The sequence below is a fragment of the Malus domestica genome, chromosome 16 (genome assembly GCF_042453785.1).
Source record: "Malus domestica chromosome 16, GDT2T_hap1".
Classification (NCBI taxonomy): domain Eukaryota; kingdom Viridiplantae; phylum Streptophyta; class Magnoliopsida; order Rosales; family Rosaceae; genus Malus; species Malus domestica.
This window is the reverse complement of record NC_091676.1, coordinates 30,586,202-30,605,051: the sequence shown is the minus strand read 5'-3', so window position 1 is coordinate 30,605,051 and position 18,850 is coordinate 30,586,202. Positions and strand designations below refer to the sequence as shown.

General features: G+C 35.9%; 2 protein-coding genes and 1 non-coding gene across 3 annotated transcripts; 2 read left to right on the top strand and 1 right to left on the bottom strand.

Annotated features, from left to right (window-relative positions):
* The first annotated feature begins 510 nt into the window (after positions 1-510).
* LOC114822377 (small nucleolar RNA R71) lies at positions 511-617 on the top strand. Its single transcript, XR_003770453.1, has one exon. It is a non-coding gene; the product is annotated as a small nucleolar RNA R71 (small nucleolar RNA).
* Positions 618-9,011: 8,394 nt separating this feature from the next.
* LOC103435474 (putative glycine-rich cell wall structural protein 1) lies at positions 9,012-10,160 on the bottom strand. Its single transcript, XM_008373874.3, has one exon. The coding sequence runs from the start codon at positions 9,763-9,765 to the stop codon at positions 9,253-9,255; it is 513 nt and encodes a 170-aa protein (XP_008372096.1). The 5' UTR covers positions 9,766-10,160; the 3' UTR covers positions 9,012-9,252.
* Positions 10,161-10,919: 759 nt separating this feature from the next.
* On the top strand, positions 10,920-15,233 carry LOC108173353 (uncharacterized). The gene is made up of 3 exons (XM_017332251.3): positions 10,920-14,199; positions 14,277-14,552; positions 14,648-15,233. The coding sequence occupies exon 1, from the start codon at positions 12,865-12,867 to the stop codon at positions 13,942-13,944; it is 1,080 nt and encodes a 359-aa protein (XP_017187740.1). The 5' UTR covers positions 10,920-12,864; the 3' UTR covers positions 13,945-14,199; positions 14,277-14,552; positions 14,648-15,233.
* The last annotated feature ends 3,617 nt before the right edge of the window (positions 15,234-18,850 follow it).

Here is an 18,850-nt window from a genome sequence, read left to right as displayed (position 1 = left end):
TTCAAGTGTAGTAACATGCTTTAGTTGGAAATTTTAAAACTGATTGTTATTTTTCTACGAGAGATTGGGATGATCTCTCCAACCAGGGTTATATGTAATAGAGAATGGGTCATTTCGTGGCCTCTGTATGTAAAAGTTCATTAGATTTACTTGCTCTAGGATGAATTCGGGATAAGCCGCACTACCTGAACATTGATAAGTAGGATGACCTGGTATGTTGCAAATGGCACACATCTCAGCTATCTTGGGTACCATATTGAGCATGGAATCAAACTTCTTTTCCAAACCAGCCACCTGCAATGCAAGATCATTATTAAAGCTCATTTCATACACTCCAGCTCGTTTACCTCTTATATCTTTGTGTTGAGCATTAGATCCCAACATCTCATTGATGCTATATGACTCTTAAGCATTTTTTTTCTTCAAAGCTCCACCTGCTGCATTGTCACAGTGGATTGACATGTTTGGGTTAATATATCGTAAAAAATTTGCATTTGTAAGTAAAGAGGTAACCCATGATGCAGACATTGCAGCAAAAGCCCTTTAAAACGCTTCCAACATTCAGTGAAAGGTTCTCCATCATGTTGTGCAAAGTTGAAGATTTGCCCTCTCAAAGTAGCTGTCTTTTGAGTAGAGAAAAATTTCTCCAAAAAATTCTTTGCTATGGCATCCCAAGTAGTGAGCAAACCAGGTGCTAACGTCATTAACCAACCCTTATCTTTATCTTTCAATGTGTAGGGAAAAACTCTCATTCTCATATTTGCTTCACTCACTCCTGCAAAGGTAAACAACTCACAACATGATAGAATTCCTTAATATAAGCTAATGGATCTTCATTAGGTAAACCATAAAAAGAAGGAAGCATATGAAAATGTGAAGATTTGAGATCAAAATTTCTAGCTTCAATAGGCAACAAGATGCACGAAGGTGAATTTGGTATAAATGGCTGAGCATAATCCTCCAAAGCTCGATTGTCATCATCATTGTCTGCCATCTCTTCTTCTTGCTCATAATTGGAGTGCTCATAATAAGCACTTACACTCGCTGATAGAAAGTTCTCAAAAGTGTTGCTCTTTATACGTTCAAGTCTTTGGCCTATCTCAGCAAGTTTATCGGACATATACTATCTGAGAAATAGAAAGAAAACAAATGAAATTTAGAAATCTAAATTGAAAATGAAAATAGATAGGGTTTAAAGAGCAAGCAATTATAGGGGGCTGAAATCAGTCCCCAGCAACGGCGCCATAATTTTGTTGTGTTCCTTCCTAGTGCAAAAATATGGTTAGTAAAATGGTACAAGTAAGGGTGTCGAACCACAGGGACTAATTGGACCTCTATAAATTACTAACTTTGAAAGAACCCTAACTAAAGAATGAAAGTAACCAATTGAGAGTAGTTTTTGTGCTATAAACTTAAATAACTTAAAATGCAAGAAGAATGTAGCAACGAATAATATAGTGATGTAGAAACAATGGAGATAAGGCCAGAGATTCGAATTCACCATTACAAAACCAATTCCATGTTTATAAAGTTATGCCGCATTCAACTACCAACCTGTTTCCTGAGTTCATTTTACATATATATGATTAGCCATATGATGTGTGGTTTTGATCAAATTCTCCTAATCTAGAACCTAATTGGGATGTTCAACTTCGGTTCCTAATTAAGAGTCTTTAGCATGCAAGAAAACGTTAAAGAATCAAAGAAAATACATGGCATGATGTTTGCATAGCATTCTCTTCATTCATTCACATGTCTACCAAGATTAAGCATGATGTTTACTATAATCTTGATTAAATGATCTGTAGTTAACCCTAATGGTGATGAAACATTAAAATCAACAAACAAATTTAACAATAGATTCAGTGAATGAACAGGAAACAGATTGATAAACTGAATACTTTAACTTAAAAACATGGATCAATTTTGGAAGGCTACATCAAAATCCCTACCTATGAACTTAGTTACACATCATGTTCACGGAAATTAAAACGAAAATACACAACATGAGTGAAAATAAATTCAGGAAAGAGGAAACCCTTGAAGCAATTCTGATGTTGAACTTCTCCAAGAACAGCCTGTAGTGATGGGTCTTCGGTGATGTTGGAGTGTATATAATGGGTGGAGTTTCGAGTGTGGATGAACAGAGAGAAAAATAGTGACTGAAGTTGTGAAATTCGCCAGAATGAAAGGTCTGTGTAAAAGTGGTTGAAATGCTAGGTTTTATGATGTTAAAGAGGCTATTATAAATTGCCAATACATCCCAGTAATTGGGCATTTAATTCCCACGTTTTTTTTTGTTGCTGTTATTGGTCTTATAAAGAGCCATATTCATCACCATATTCAGTTTCCACTTTTAATTATTTGTCTACATCAGCATCCTTATTCAATTCTCCACTTTTAGCACCATTTTTCCTTGTTTGTCCTCAACTGAGCTCCAAAATATGATTAGCTGCACATTAACACAAAAGAGGGTAAAATGCAACTAGTTTAACTCAAAAATATCACAAAGGGACTAGGAATGTATGGTATAAATTTATGAAATATATGAGTTATCAAGTATCTTTGTTTGTACAACCTAATACCAATTTAGCACACTTATATTCTAACAAATATAGTTGAAGTTGCCAAACCTGATGAAGAAAATCCTCAACTTCGCAGTAAACTAAGTAACATTGTCTTCAGGTTCTAGAACCCTAGGTCGAGAGGTGTTCCTTCCTTAGCCGTAGTCGCTCAGGTGCAGAAGTCAGCATCACATTCGCCCCCACCATCACATCTACTATACTCTCCCGATCGAGTCCGGTCGCGAATTGGTAACCCCGCATTCACAAAAATGATGTTGTTAGCTCATAGTTGAGTTACCTGCGCGCCAGGTCAACAAAGACACTTGAAACAAGCAAAGCAATTCGGGCAAAAGACTTGAAATTAAAACTGAACTTACCCATTGTTTTAATGTACTACTTCAAGTTGCTCAACAAGCCAAAGGATAAAAAATAGATGTGAGAGATTTAAGGAAACAAACTGTTAAGAAAGGGCGAGAATGTTTAGGGTTCTCATTCGACTATGAGAGGGACACTGATGAGCTATTAATTTATAGTGGAATGTTTGGAACCAGCGTGGAAAATGTGGGAGACGATAAAGAATTGGATGATCATGCATGCTGCCTACGGGTGTGTGTATATTGCTTTGTGTTTGGGAATTGTAATTGAACAAAGTTGGTGGATCGAAAGGTGGCGGAGTTTGAGCGGTGTTAAAGGAGTCTTATACAAGCAAACTATTTCTTTTTAATTGTTACAGATCTAAACTTTATGCATTTTAATACCAATAAAGAATCAAACCGTGTTTTTTTTTTTTTTTTTTTTTTTTGCTTTCATTTACAGTACCAATTCAATTATTCAAAATTTCTTATGGGTTTTGATAATATATATATATTGCAAAGGGATTTTTTTTATTTTCTTATTTTATAAAATATGAGTACTTTTATATTATAAAATTTGGCTACATTTTACATATAAAAAATTGGTACATTTATATAAAAATATGGATACATTTTATATACAAAAAATTGATACATTTTATACAAAAAAGGGACACGTTTTATATAACTAAAAAGGGGTAAATTTTGTATAAAAAACAATGGGTACATTTTATATATAAATAAAAAAATAAAAAAATAAACAATGGGTACATTTTAGATTAAAAAAAAAAAAAATTTTACACTAAAGAAATGGAAACATTTTACATAAAAGAATGCTACTTACAAAAAAAAAGGGATACATTTTACATATAACAAAGTGGTACATTTGTAAAGAAAATTAAAGGTTAAAAAAAAGAGTGGTGTTATTCTCACCTCAATGTCTTATATTCCCACCAACCTTTTAATGAATTTTTTAATTACAAATTTGTCCATTTGTAAAATTACTACTTACCCTCTTTTGCGTTAATTTTCTTTTTTTTTTTATGGAAAAAAAAAAGTTTGGGCTTGATAACTCTCATGCTTTGTTTAGACGATTTGTCTACCTTGAACCCCTAACTCATCTTCTCATCTCCTTTCATTCATAGAAAACAAAAGGAATGAACTTAGAAGATGACATTTCATTGAAGAGGTAGAAGATCATATTTCTATACATAAGAAGTAGAAGATTATGTTTTCATTAAAGAGGTAGAAGAATTGTCACAGCCCATCCCAAATATATATATATATATATATATCGACGGCATGAATTGACGAAAATACCCTTGGACGTTAGTTGTGTAATGTGGTTTAAGTGTAGCTTTGGGTTAATATTCTTAAATCCTAATTGTTTGGAACCAATTAGGATTAAGTTATGGAACTTTTGGTGGTTGACCAATCCTAGGCCACACACACACACTCTCCCCTATTCTCTCTCCTGTACCCTCTAATCTCTGTCGGACTCTCACTCTCTCTCTTCTCTCTCCTGTACCCTCTAATCTCTGTCGGACTCTCACTCTTTCTCTCCTTTGAACTTGTACGGACAAACATCCAAAGCCCTTGAAACTTCACGGATCGAAGCTTTAAAGGTAAGGTTCTTGCTCATTGTACTCTCTTGAGTACATTGATACCCTTGTTTGGACGTGAATGCTTCGAAAACCCGAGAAAACCCTAACCCCGATTTTGTGCACTGTTCATGCACACATAAAACCTTGTGTTTTAGGGAATTCTAAGGACATAGGAAGCTTAAGGAGGTCCTCACGAGTCTACGGGTACTTCATTGGAAGGATTTGGACGTCGGAGGATTAAGATTGATGTGTTTCTAGGTGAGCCGAGCTATTGACCTTTCTCAAGAAAAATCTAGTAGAATTTAAGCCTTGAAACTTGTATAACGTGATTCTACATGTTATTAGCTTCATTTTGGTACCAATTTCATGAAAAATGGTTGAAAAATGAATGCGAATAGTGGGTTTAAAGTTTTACCCAGTTTTCCGGCGACTGGCGACTCGCCGGAGAAGATGACGGCATATTCCGTCAGTTTGGACAGAATATGCTAACGCCATCAGTCAATTTTAACGGAATTTGTTAGGTTGAACGGAATATTCCCTAACGGTGGTTAGGGAATCCGTCAGGTTTGGCCGCGCGTGGTGGCGCGTTTTGCCCGTGAAATTTATATAAAAATTAGGGGATGATCTTGAGGTTGTGCAGATCACTGTGGTATATTCATATACCCAATTTGAGCAATGTATGAGAAGTTATTAGCTAGTTTTGCCTATGTGATTTAAAATAATGTTTTTATAGTTAATTCGCATATAGGTGAGACTTATCCCGAGGATGAACGTATCCACGGGCGACTCGGGGGCTACGGCCCTTCGACATACCAATGAGTGGGCTTTTGTTTTCAGTATATATTTATATACGTGATATATTTCCCAGAAATACATTTTTAAGGAAAGTATGCTTTGAAATAATATGGCAAATGCTTTTATATTCTGAATATGCATTTTATGGTTGTATATATAAATGTGGTGCTGTGGAGGCACAGGTAAGTTCAGGTAAGTTACGTTTGGTTATGTGACTCATCGATGATGTGATATGTGAAATGATGTTGAGCTCATAAAACTGCACCTAGGGTGATTGAGATTTAGCCAGAGATATAAAGTACATACCTGTTTATGTACATCACCCCCCGCACTATATGCTCATATTGGATCCAACTTAAGTGCACAGTCTTGTTGTACAGACCTTATTCATGGTTCCGACTCGTAGATGACTAGCGATTTATCGCCCGGCTATTATGAGAGAATAGAGTTGAGCATAATTATACTTCACCCAATCTTGTCGTACAGACCCTTCTTAGTGGTTCCGACTTATATGCAGTATATTGTCGTATAGATCATTGTAGTGACTCCGGCTAGATTGACTTTTGAGCTATGAATTCAGCAGTACAGACCACCTCAGGGATTCCGGCTAATATATTATATTTCTATGAAATCATTCTTACATGGATTGTTTACTTTGTTATATTTTGGCATGGCATACATATGAATATGATTATGTGAAGCATGAATTGAATTGTTATGATTTCAGATATATATATATATATATATATATATGTATGTATATTCTTATATCTTAATTATGGGAAAATTTTACATGTTTTACAGCGAGGGGTTAGTATGTTGATAAATGAAATGGTTTTGTAAAACATTTGTTCTTGCCCACTCACGTTTTTTGTTTTGCGCCCCTCCAGGTTTTAAGTAAGCTTGCTGTTGGTGGCTTAACGACGTCGGCAGTTCTGACTTATCTAAATAATAGTAGGACATTCCTGGTACTGTATAATTAGTACTTGTCCTACTAGACTGCACCTAGATTTTATGCTCTGATTAGGAGTGTTCATTGTTGTAACTAACTGCTATCACTTTCTGTTTAGTAATGCACTCTAGTAATTTGGTTTTTAATTATTCGTATATTTCTTATCTTTATTGCTTTCGCACTATGCACATGGCTACGTTACTCTCACGTGACGGCCATCATGCATTGATCTCAGTCGGGGTGTGTCAAGAATAATTTTACGTATGTCATTTGAATTTGTCACCACTGTACAATTGAATTTGTCGCCACTGTACAATTGAATTTGTCGCCATCCAACTTTTCATTTACATTTGCATAGCTTTGTGGTTTTTCATTTGAAGTTGCATACCTCTCTGGCTATGATTTTATATTTAACTTTTGCCTAGAATATTATAAAATTAGTTAGGGTTCTGGTCAATAGTGCAAGTCACTTGGAGCTACAATGGTGGATTGGTTCACATTTGTTCACATGCGTATTATATATAGGGAATTGTTATTGGTACTTCAAAAATCTTATTTTGCACTCCAAACTTTCTATAATTAGAAAGAAAAAATACACTTGTGAGGAGTGTAGAATGAGATTTTTGAAGTGCTAATAACATTTCCTTATATATATATATATTAAGGGTTATTTTAGGAATAATAGTGGTGGAGAAATAACATTTCAAATTTTTAACTTTCTATAGCGGGTGGGGTTCTAACGTGGGTGAGGAAATAAGAAAATGGAGAGGGTCTAGCAACTCTCTTAAAAATTACAAATAAAAGTTTTAAAAATATGGGACAAAAAGTATTTTAATATATGGTATAAATTAAGACTAAAAAGAAAATTGGTACAATTTAAAAAAGGGAATTTTAACGAAAAGCTCCCGGTATTGTTTACTTTAACGAAAAACCATATTTTTACACTAAAAAGTCAATCATGGTACTATTCGTTTTACTCTTTATTTAGTCCTTATCGTTAAAACTCAACGTTTTCAAACCATTTTCATTAGTTTTCCTTAAAAAAAAAAGGGTTGCAAATTAAAAATGGGTACAAACTAGAAATAGAGATATATGCAAGTGGCCCTCTACCACAGTGGTGGGGAGGAGTGTTGCATTTGCATCACGGCGTAGGTTTGAATCCTGTCATCCCTCTAACCTAACGTCTAATCTAACACATTTATCATTTGACAAAAGAAAAATAGAGATATATGATAAAATGTTTAGCCATAAAATAAATATACCAAATGTAATGGTTTTGGACACTAAATTAATGTATTTAGAAATAAAATTTAATTATCTTGAGATGCAAATATTTTACTATTGAAATAATGAATGACGTTTATTAAAATTTAAGGACTTTGATAAAAAATTGAAAATGAATAAGGTTTTAATCAATGGAGTAGAAAAAATAAGAATAAAAACCTAATTTCTCCTTCTAATATTTATGAACCCGATTTATGAATTAATACTCTAATATAATTCTAATTGTATTTCTACTTTGTAGTGATTTTTAATTGTACACTAAATTACACGTTTGTATAAATAGTTCTTTATACTACACGGTCTCTCTAACGTTACTCTTTACCCTTAGCCTAAGTGGGTGATGCCGACTTACTCAGACCACACAACCCCACTTAGCATATAGTGCGGAGTGGACAACTATTGGTAGTGTAGAACGACTGGCTCCTACGCAAAAAATTATGTTATTAGAAATTTGTGATTCATGAATTGCCACTATCAAAATGCACATGCGGTACTCTCCAAGTAAACAAACTGACACTCAACCTTAAAACAATCCAATAATATGAAATTAAATTCTCATTTTCTCTCGATCTCATGCAGGCTAAGAATGAGATGTATAAAGGTCTTCTAATTGATTTTATATATATATACATTCAAGCTCATGACCTAATACCGAATTAATTGGCAAACTCCGAAGTAGCGAGGCCAGGTAGAGTTGGATTAAAGGGAGGGGACTGCAAACGTTAGTCGAATTAAGAGCGTCGGAAGCCATTGCTTCGTTCCTCTCGATCGGCCACTTGGATTCTCACGTGTTCAGAGTCCGGTTAGATCAAGCAACTGCGAACATGGTGAATAAGAGAGAATTTTGAGTTTCAAAGGAAAGAGAGGAGAGCTTAAGAGAATAATAACGTCTCATATTCTATTCACTGATTTGGCACAAATGAAATCAGAAAGCGAGCTTAAAAAGAGAGAATGTCTAACCAGTTAATCGGCTTACTTTATTAGAACTAATCAGCACAACTAATCATACACATTATTAATTAAGCAAGGAACGGGGGATAAATGGAAGAACCTAACCGAGACGAGTGTTGCGAATAAGAATTAGCAGAGCGAAATCGTGTTGTCAACGAGTCCATTTCACCAGAAATGCAGGGTGGGGATTGTAACGTGATGTAGATCTCATTTGTGGGTGTATAATATTTATTATTAATGGTTGGTATTGAGATCTTTTACAGGTCTCATTTGTGATTCTCATCTATCTTACTCATATTTCTTTGTTATTTTCAGTCAATTCCCTGATTTTTACGTGTCTCACTTATTTTTCTTAATATTTTCCAAAACATATATGTAACATGTGACATCTTTCAGATTTCTAATTATTATCCAACAAAACATCAATGACTATACATATTGGAAAATCAAACCAAAGAAAAAAAACCAATTTCATTGCGCGTGCGTTCACACACACCACACACATATATAGCTTGGAAAAAAAAGATGAGATATGTAATTGAGAGGATTTATAAAACACACATTACAAATGCTATGCTTGAGTAAACACTGGAATCCACAAACTATCATGTAGGCTCACACTATAGACTCGATTAAGTTCATCAACTATACCACTAGTCTCGTACACAGAATGGTGATGACAAAATATTATTTATATATTTGACTAGTTTTGGCTTCATTATCTAACGGTTACATGCATGCATATTTTCTCAGTTCTCGCCTCCACTGTCATAACCCTCGCCACGGCCCTCGCCATAACCCTCACCATAACCCTCACCACGTCCCGAACCAGAACCGCCCCCGCCTCCATGTCCTGAACCAGAACCTCCCCCGCCCCCTCCTCCATGTCCTGAACCGGAACCACCCCCGCCTCCTTGAGCACTTTTCCCTGATGACCCTGACGCGGCCCGAGAGCCAGCAGATGAGCCTGCTTCAGAGCCTGCACCGCCACCACCCGACCCAGAACTTGAACTAGCACTCGATGACGCTGAACTTGAAGAAGAACCACTAGACCCAGCTCCGGATCCGGACCCGGAACCGGAACCACCGCCTCCTCCACCAAGTCCTAAACCCAGGCCTATTCCTCCTCCAACCCCAATTCCTCCAAGATCGATACCTAAATCTTTCCTTGCAACTCTGCCCTCTGATACGTTCATACTTGACAATGATAAACCAACAATAAGCAAAACAACGGGAGCAAGTGATGATTGGAATGCAGCCATTTTGGGGTCTGGAAAAGCCTTAAATAGAAGGAGAAACAACTACAGGTCAAGTAAAAAGCTTCAGATGCAAATGCAACTGGAAATATTTGAAAGAAGATAATAAATGTTATGGCTGAGGGAAGAGCGCTGTTTGAATGTGTGTTGAGGAAAGCTTAGCGTTAGCATGGGAGATGATCAGCTATTTATAGAACAAGTTAACTACAAGGAAGGAATTAGGAACGTGTAAACCCATAGAGTTGTACTACTGTAGTAAGTGAAAGTGGAAAATTATTGTTGGTGTACGTGTTTATAATCTGGAAGTGCGCTGTGGTGAGGTGGCCAATGGAGGCGGTGAAGTGGCTGGTTTAGCATTTTGCAGGACCAGAATTTTGTGGTTGAGAGATTGTTAGCTCTTGGAGATGAACATTGTTCGGACAAGTGTTAGTTTTAAAGTTGCCGACCCATGATCCTCCCACTCAGGTTATCGTGGAGTAGCTAGCACTCTTGGTCTGCAAATAAAGCTACTCTGATCTGATATAACGGCACAATTCTCAAGTCAAATTTGTTGAGAGACGTTTATTACCGCAAATTGGCCATATGCTGATATTCCAATTGGTAAAGATAAACAAGGGTTTATGTTGGAGAAGTTTTTCATTTTGCTTGCAACATGGATGGTACAGTACATGTCATAATTACGCAAGTAGAGAAAAGTTTTATATTTTAAGTTGTTAATTTCTTAATACAAATATCTTACTTATATAAAGACACATGATTTATCACCCATTTTTCAAGTACACTGAAAAGTTGTCTATACGTTGATACGATGCCTATTGATAAACATAATTTTATTTTCTAAACTGACAAGCTTTGAGCCTGTCATCTTTCATATTAATTAGGCTTAATTTTAACTATGGCTCCTGGAACTCTATTTCAATTCTATTTTACTTCTTGAAACTCAAAATTCGCTCTAATTTACTTTACCATATTTCCGTTACTTCTGTTAAAATTCTGTTAAAGTTGTTGACGTGGATCAAAAAAAAATTTATATCATAATTAGTTGGCAATTAGATTCACAATATGCATTTGACGTGGAAATTATATGGGATCCATCTGGATATAAGAGGATTAGGAGAGTTTATTTGGGTTTTGTTGTGTTTATTTGGGATTGAACCAGGGTTGGAGAGGTTGAATTTCAAAAGCAAAATTGGAGGGTCCTTTCAAATAGATCGATCGTTTGCGGCTAGAGATTGGTCTCACGACTCGAGATTTGGTGGAGGGGAGAGGTCTTGCGACTGGAGATTGGGTGGACTTACTGGAGAATTTTTTTGCACGGGTTTTGGGAATGACAATCCCAAGAGAACTTGGAGCTCCTCAACCAGATTATGGTAAGTTTTCACATTAAACTATGGTTATGGATTGTGATTTGGTTGAGGTCTTATTGTATGTTTGGAGTTTATTTGAATGAGTATTTTATTGTGCAATATGTTGTTCGAGAGTGCTTTTTAGGCTGTATTTGGGATCTCAGGATATAAAATAAGCTTGTGGTCCCTGCGTGCTTGTCCGTGTGCATTTGTTTGACTGTTTGTTGGGTTAAAATGGTTTAGTGAGGTTGGTGAGGTACGGTTCTATGTGTGGTTGTATGCAGCCTTTTGAAAGTTTTTTTTTTGGTTTCATGTGAAGCAGAGACAAAGCAACACTCTTAAAAACAGCCACTACACTATAAAGAACAATTATAACAATCACATATGGATAAGCTATAATTACGCCTGATTAAATTATGTTGTATTGGGGGTTTATGCTAATCTTGTATATATGTTAGTGAAAGCACACTAATCCATTTCTAATCTGTAATTTTTATGCTACATTTGATTGTGTGCTTTTGTAGGTGATGTTGATATCTTCACTTTGAAGGTAGTGCATGGTGGTGAACTTATACAATTTGATAAAGACGGTCTCAAGTGGGAATATAGATGTGGTACATACAAATTGTTTGACTTTTGTGTGGGGGACTACATGTCCGTGCTAGAAATGAAGTGGTTAGCTAAGAAGTGGGAGAGAGTGGAGTCTGCTCATTTTATGCAGCAAATTTTAAGACAAAAAAAAAATAAAAATTGGTTGAGTTATTAGAGGATGCAAAAGTGCTACAAGTTGTATATTCCTATCCACCTAGCAAGCAGAAGATCATAGAGCTTTATGTGAAGTCTCAGCCACAAGAAGCTGCAAAGGAAGATAACATTGTTGATGAAGAAGAAAATGATTATCCTGAGGACTTAAAAATTCAAGTAAATAATGAGGAGGATGGTGCAGAAGCAAATGAAGGTGAATCTGAAAATATGAGTAACAAAGCTAAAGGAGAGCAAGGGAAAGACAAGAAAAATGGCCCTAAATCTCCTAAGGGCAAGGGAAAACAAGTAAATGATTATGGTGATGTTGAAGACAACGACAGTGATGCAGATTATGAAGAGGTTTTTAAAGACTCAATGTATGAACAAAATGAGAAAGATGACACAATACTTGAAGACGAGAAAGACGAAGAGGTTTTTGAAGGTTACGTGGACCATGTTGAAGGTGACAATGCAGAAAACTTAGAAGCACATAAAGAGTTCGGTGAAGAAGGCCCTATTGATCCAAGAATCAGTACCTCATCAAATTCAAGTGAGAGTGAAGCAGACATTGTGGGTGTGAAAAGAACAAGGCCCTACCCAAGTGGAGAGACTTTGTACCACATGTGGAAATGAAAAACCCATAGTTTGAATTGGGTTTAAGATTTCAAAGTGCTAAGGTTTTTAGAGAACAGCAAGAAGGCATTCTGTCCTTATTGGTAGACAGTTCCGATTCAAGCAAAATGAGAAGACAAGGGTTAAGATCATATGTGTTATTGGGTGTCCCTTTCTCATTCTTGCTATTAATGTAAATAAGTTTACATATTTACAAGTGAAAACATTTGTGGACAAGTATACTTGTGGGATGGACAACCAAAACATCCATGCCAATGCTCCATACTTGGCTAAGTGCTTTCAATCAAAGCTCACAACTGCCAAAAGGGATGTAGGTCAATTTTAAGAGAATGTTAACAAAGAAACAGGTTATACTCTTTCAAGGTCACAATCTTACTGGGCAATGAGCATAGCAACCTTAGAACTTGAAGGTTCCTATCAAGAACAATATTCTCAGTTATGGGATTACTGCAATGAGTTGAATATGAGAAATCCGAGAACAAATGTGGTGGTGAAATCTGAATTGGAGGGTGGTAAAAGCCAATTTCAAAGATTGTATATGTGCTTGGCAGCTTGCAAGCAAGGGTTCTTAGATGGATGCAGGCCTCTTATTTGCTTGGATGGGTGTCATATAAAAGGAATTCAGCCTAGCCAATTATTAGCTGTTGTTACAGTTGATGCTAATAATGGAATGTTTCCATTAGCATATGCAATAACTAAGTCAGAGTGCTATGACAGTTGGAAGTGGTTTTTGGAGATTTTAAGAGAAGATTTGAAGATAGAGAACAGTCATAGCTATGTTTTTATGATGGACAAGCAAAAAGGGTTAATTGATGCTGTAGATCAATTATTTCCAAATGCAGAACATAGGCATTGCCTTAAGCACTTATATGCAAATTTCAACAAGGATCATAAGGGTTTGACATTAAAGCTACAAATGGAATCCATAGCAAGAGCTACTACACTACCCTGGTTTTATGATGAGATGAAGAAGGTGCTTAACTTACATGAACCTTCACATACATGGCAATCTAACAGGAATCCAAGTCAATGGGCTAGATCACACTTCAGGGCGGAGTTTAAGTGTGATATCCTTCTAAATAACCTATCAGAAGCATTCAACAGGTCCATTTTGAATGCTAGGGGCAAACCTGTGTTAATGATGTTGGAAGGAGTCAAAATGTACATCATGTTATTAATGGCATCAAGGAGAGAATCTATAGAGAAGTGGCATGATCAATTGGGTCCAAGAGTGATCAAAGTTTTGGAAGAAAACAAAAGAAAGGGGCAGTGGTGCATTTCAAAGCATGCAGGGAAAAATAAGTTTCAAGTCCGACAAGAACATAAAAGGGAGTTTGTGGTTAACTTGAATGCCCACACTTGTGGTTGTAGATCATGGGATATTTCTGGGATTCCTTGCCAACATGCTTGTTCTGCAGTTAGTAGATTCAATGGCAATCCTGCTGACTATCTTGATGATTAATCGAAAAAATAAGCTTACATGAGAACCTATAGGCACATAGTTGAGCCAATGCCTAGCCAAGACCAGTGGCAAAGAACTGGGTTGCCTCCTCTAATGCCTCCCATTTACCATAAGCAACTTGGGAGACCAAAGAAAAGTAGAAAGAAGGGACCTGATAAAACACTGAATCCAATTCTCCAAAAACTCCAAAGATACCACACCAATTTATCATGTGGAAATTATGGGCAAGAGGGGCTTACAAGAGTCAACTGCAAGGTTAGTACATCTTAATTCATTGAGTTAATTATGAACTAAATTGACACAACCTTAACTAACTTTATATTTTCTTACAGGAGCCCGTGGATCCTATTAAACAAGCAAAATACTTGAAGAGGCAGGAAGCTAAAAAGCTTGCAAAACAAATTGCAAGAGCAAGCCTTAATGAAGAAACTTCCAATGGCAATGTTTTAGAGTCATTTTTTGTGTTTTAGCATCTGTCATTATGTTTGGGAAGTTGTAATTGTCAACCTTTGTTATAGATGATGAGAAACTCTCTTATTCTAAGGCCAAGAACTGCAACTTCTACATCGAAGTGATCTGCTACATCCAAGGGAGCTTGTACATCAAAGGTAAATATGTTGTGAACTGTTTTGAGGGTTCTAGAATGTCTTTTTTAATTTCATTTTCGATAAAGTTGGCTAAGGGTTATGTTGTGACTTTGTAGGCTACTAAGGGTAGCCAATGCCAATCCCAGTCAATACAAAACTCCTCCCAAATTGTTGAAATTCTACAAGGCCAATCACAACCAGCTGTATCTCATTCCAGTGCAATGCATCAAGTTGTGGCTAAGGAGAACAATCAAAGTGGTCAAGCTAATCTAAATCAAGTTGCTGGTGAACAACAAACAAAAAAGAGGTTAAAATCTCCTGTAAAGAGGAATAAGGCACCTACGTGGCTGCAGAAGCAGAGAGCCACAATGGAGCCTTGGCATTATTGAACAGATCATGGAGTCTTGGTGAAAAGGACAAGTCGATTTTTTTGAGGAATTATGCTTTGGATGTTGGAAACCAAGCCAAGACTTGATTTAAGTATGAAATCTTTGTTTTGGAACATTTTTGACTCATTTGTTTAGGATTTAGTTAGATGGTATTAACATTTCTACTGAACTGTTGTACGAATTGATATTTTTAGATGGTATCAAAATGTAAGCCTATTTTATTTTTCAAAATTTCAGTGTAATTTGAGTATGAATACATGTTGGAATGAGTTCTAGTGATGATTTGGAACAGGTTGGGACGTGTCATATGCCCTACATTGTGTTTGAGGTGGATTGGAAGCTCAAACTATGGACAAAAAGCCAAACAGATTGTTGTTGTGCAATTAATTAAAATAAAAATAAAAAGACAAGTTTACCAAACAAAAAATTCATGTTGGTATTTTTAAATCCACGTCAACATTTTTAGAATCCATGTCAGCAATTTTTTAATCCACATCAACATTTTTAAAATCTACATAAGCATTTTTTAATCCACGTCAACATTTTTAAAATCCACGTCAGCTACTCTAACGGAAATTTAAAGGAAGTAATGGAATCATGGTAAAGTGGAACGAATTTTGAGTTTCAAAAAATAAAATTGTGACTTTTGAATTAGAGGGAACAAAGTGGGATTGAAATAGAGTTCTAGGAGCATAGCTAAAATAAGTCTATTAATGGTTGCTGCTGTCTCCCGTTCAAAAAATAAAATTGTATTTTCATGTCGATTATTATATTTTTAATATAAAAATTGAAATTTTAAATAAAACCATGATTTATAGGATAGAAAATGACATACCCCGACCTCGAATGTCCACCTGAACTCCGAATCGAGTTGTGCTGGCCATCACCCGAAGGGTGACGAAGCCATAAGTGTAGTGATGTGAAAAATGTGAATAAATTTAAACTTAAAAGGTGCCGAAATATAAGAGTGCGCTTGTGAGAAAAAATAAACCTATTTCACATGTGATTTCAGAGCATAAGTAAAGTATAATAAGGGTAAGATGTGAATTATATCGTTGAAGATAATCACCTATATCAAAGTTGGCCAAAAATCCTCGTCGACACGAAAGCTTGTTGAAAAAACGCCCACTAGACCTTGTTCTTTAATGTAACCAACAACAATAGACTAAAACTTAGTAAAATAGAGAAAACTAGAAAACACACAAGACTTATACTGGTTTGGCCGAACTTTTGCTTACATCCAGTTGTGATTTCTCTATAATAGAGATTACAGAATTTTTGCAAACCCTATAACTAATCTCTCTCACTTGTCTCGGCTGTCACAGTTTTTCTCTCTGAAATTTAAGCCTTGCCGCACCTTATTTATAGGCATAGGGTGCAATTTACATGTCCTATACAAATTGTAATTCCCATTCTAAGTGGAATAGGAAATTAGACTTCCTTTCCAATTCCAAATAGACTTCTAGGATTTCTAATCTAAATTGAATAAGGAAACTAAGATTATTTCCTAGCCCTTTTAGGAGAAGAATCGGTGCATCCTTTTTTTTTCCTAAAACAATCCTAAACAAAAAAGCACACTAATTGACGAGCCAAAACCTAACAATCTCCACCTTGGTGAGTCAAACCAAGTCTTGATCGTTGCACCCTAGAGTATCTTTGAACCTTCTTGAAGCAGCTCTCGAAATCTTCAAGAGTCCTCACCTTGGCAATCTTATTCTTGCCTCATTGCACCTCAAGTGAGGAGGTGCTCCACTTTGATCAATCAATGAGATTGATCAAGTTCAAGCAATGATTGACCTTCTTGGCCAACACTATCTTTGTAAGAAAATATGCGGCATTGTCATCCATATGAATCTTTTCAATCCAAATTTCCTTAGACTCCACCTAATCTCTGATTCTGTGATACCTTACTTCAATGTGCTTTGATCTTCCAGAAAAAATAAAAATCTGATTCTGTACCAAGTGAATAGCACTTTGACTAGCACATTTCAGCTTCACACAATCTTAGGTGATTCCCATTTGACTTACCAAGCCACTAAGCCAAATTGCTTCCTTTCCAGCTTCGGCCAAAGCAATATACTCTGCCTCTGTGGCGACAAAGCTGTAATTGATTGCTGTAGTGCCCTCCAATTGATTGATCCTCCTGTACATGTAAACACATAACTAGAAGTTAACCTTCTCTTGTCCAAGTCCTTTGCATAATAGGCATCCACATATCCTAACACACTTGCATTTTCTTTTTGCTTCTCAAACATAATCCTTTGTCGCCAAGAACCCTTCAAATAACGCAAAATCCATGTTATGTGTTTAACAACCTAAATATTAAGCTACTAATCGCACGTTTTAAACTCGCAAGTGCACAAGATCAAACACATAGTATAGAAAGCAAGTACGAGATCATTGCCATGAGGATTGCACTAATATGTATCTAGAGCATGATTTCTAACAATTTAAATTAATTAATTCACAAAAACTAGCAAATATGCACATAGAGGTTTAGCAAATAGTTCGAGATGTCTTAAGTTTAAGTAGTAAAACACAATATAAAGAATGTAGGCAAATAAAAATAATTAGCAATAAGGGTTTTGAAAATAATGTTTGAACGGTTAGGACTTTGGTATCCATCTCTAACATTTTTCGCCTAAGTAACTGATACACACGATCATACAAAACAGATTTTTGATGCTTTACGTTTGTCAACCTAAAGGCATGGTATCTACTCCTTAAGCTATTGATTTCCCTAAACAACGAATTAGGCATGGGTGTCTACACTAACTCTTTTCATTCTCAAAGTATTTAGCATGGTATCTACTAAGTTGCACTCCAAGAAAGCATAATATAATGGAAATCGACAAACACACGAATCCTAGAACATGGTATCTATTCCAGTTATCCGTGATAATGAATTCCAAGAACCGTAACTAGTTCTCTCGTTACTCGGCATAGGTACAAGACTCGATCATCCAAATTTACCCATGTAACAAACTCAATTACAAGACTATTCTATGGTGATCAATCATAAAATAACTCAATAAGATTGGAATTAAAACTGGAATTAATCACTAAAGCATCAATAAATTGTCTTGTAACAAAAGTGTATCGAAAGTACTCAAGGAAACATGATTAGGACTTCAACCAAGTCCCAACTATGAAATTTAGTTACTCATAATGAAAATGGGCAGCAAAGACAAACAAAACATAAAGTAAAAGGAGAAGAAAAAACTCTTCAATGATGAATTGCGGTATGGTGCCCCGGTCCTTCCTTTCTCTCTTCTGTCGTGGCTGCCTCTTCTTTGGTGGCTGCTCTTTTTTTATTTTGTTCTAATTGTTTTTTCTGCACTGCCCTGCTGCTGCGCTGAAGAGGGATAAAAACCCCCCTTTTCATTTGTAACAGCCCAAGGCTTGAATAGCCTTCCTTTCTTAATTCTAATTCAATGGGCTTTAAAGTCCCATCTTATTAGTCTTCTTTTTTATTTCGTTACAGACTTTTTAGCTTCTTCCAACTGGTTAAAACTCCTAATAAATAGGAATTTTAATCTTCATTTAATCTGCCACATTGATACACGTTTGTAGAAAATTTTGTATTCACGCGTAGTATGACCATCATGTACTAAAACTGCCATAACTCCCTCTAGAAAAATGATATTCAGGAATCGTAAAATTCTTCAGAAAATAGACATCCGTGGCTTGTTACAACCTACAAAACACAAATATAATGTAAAATCTATATAGAAGAGTAAAACAAAGGTGTAAACAAGGAGAATTATTAAATATATAATAGCGAATTTACGAGCATAACAAATTCCCCCAAGCTTAACCTTTGCTTGTCCTCAAGCAAAACAATGACGAATGCTGACACTAATCTTTCCGAACAAAACTCTTAGAAGGTTAGCTCTTGGACATGACTTGGATCAAAATTTACAATAATAT

Bases quoted from the DNA above. Each gene is read 5' to 3' on its own strand.
- LOC103435474 (XM_008373874.3), bottom strand. From the start codon at position 9,765: ATGGCTGCATTCCAATCATCACTTGCTCCCGTTGTTTTGCTTATTGTT.
- LOC108173353 (XM_017332251.3), top strand. From the start codon at position 12,865: ATGAGCATAGCAACCTTAGAACTTGAAGGTTCCTATCAAGAACAATAT.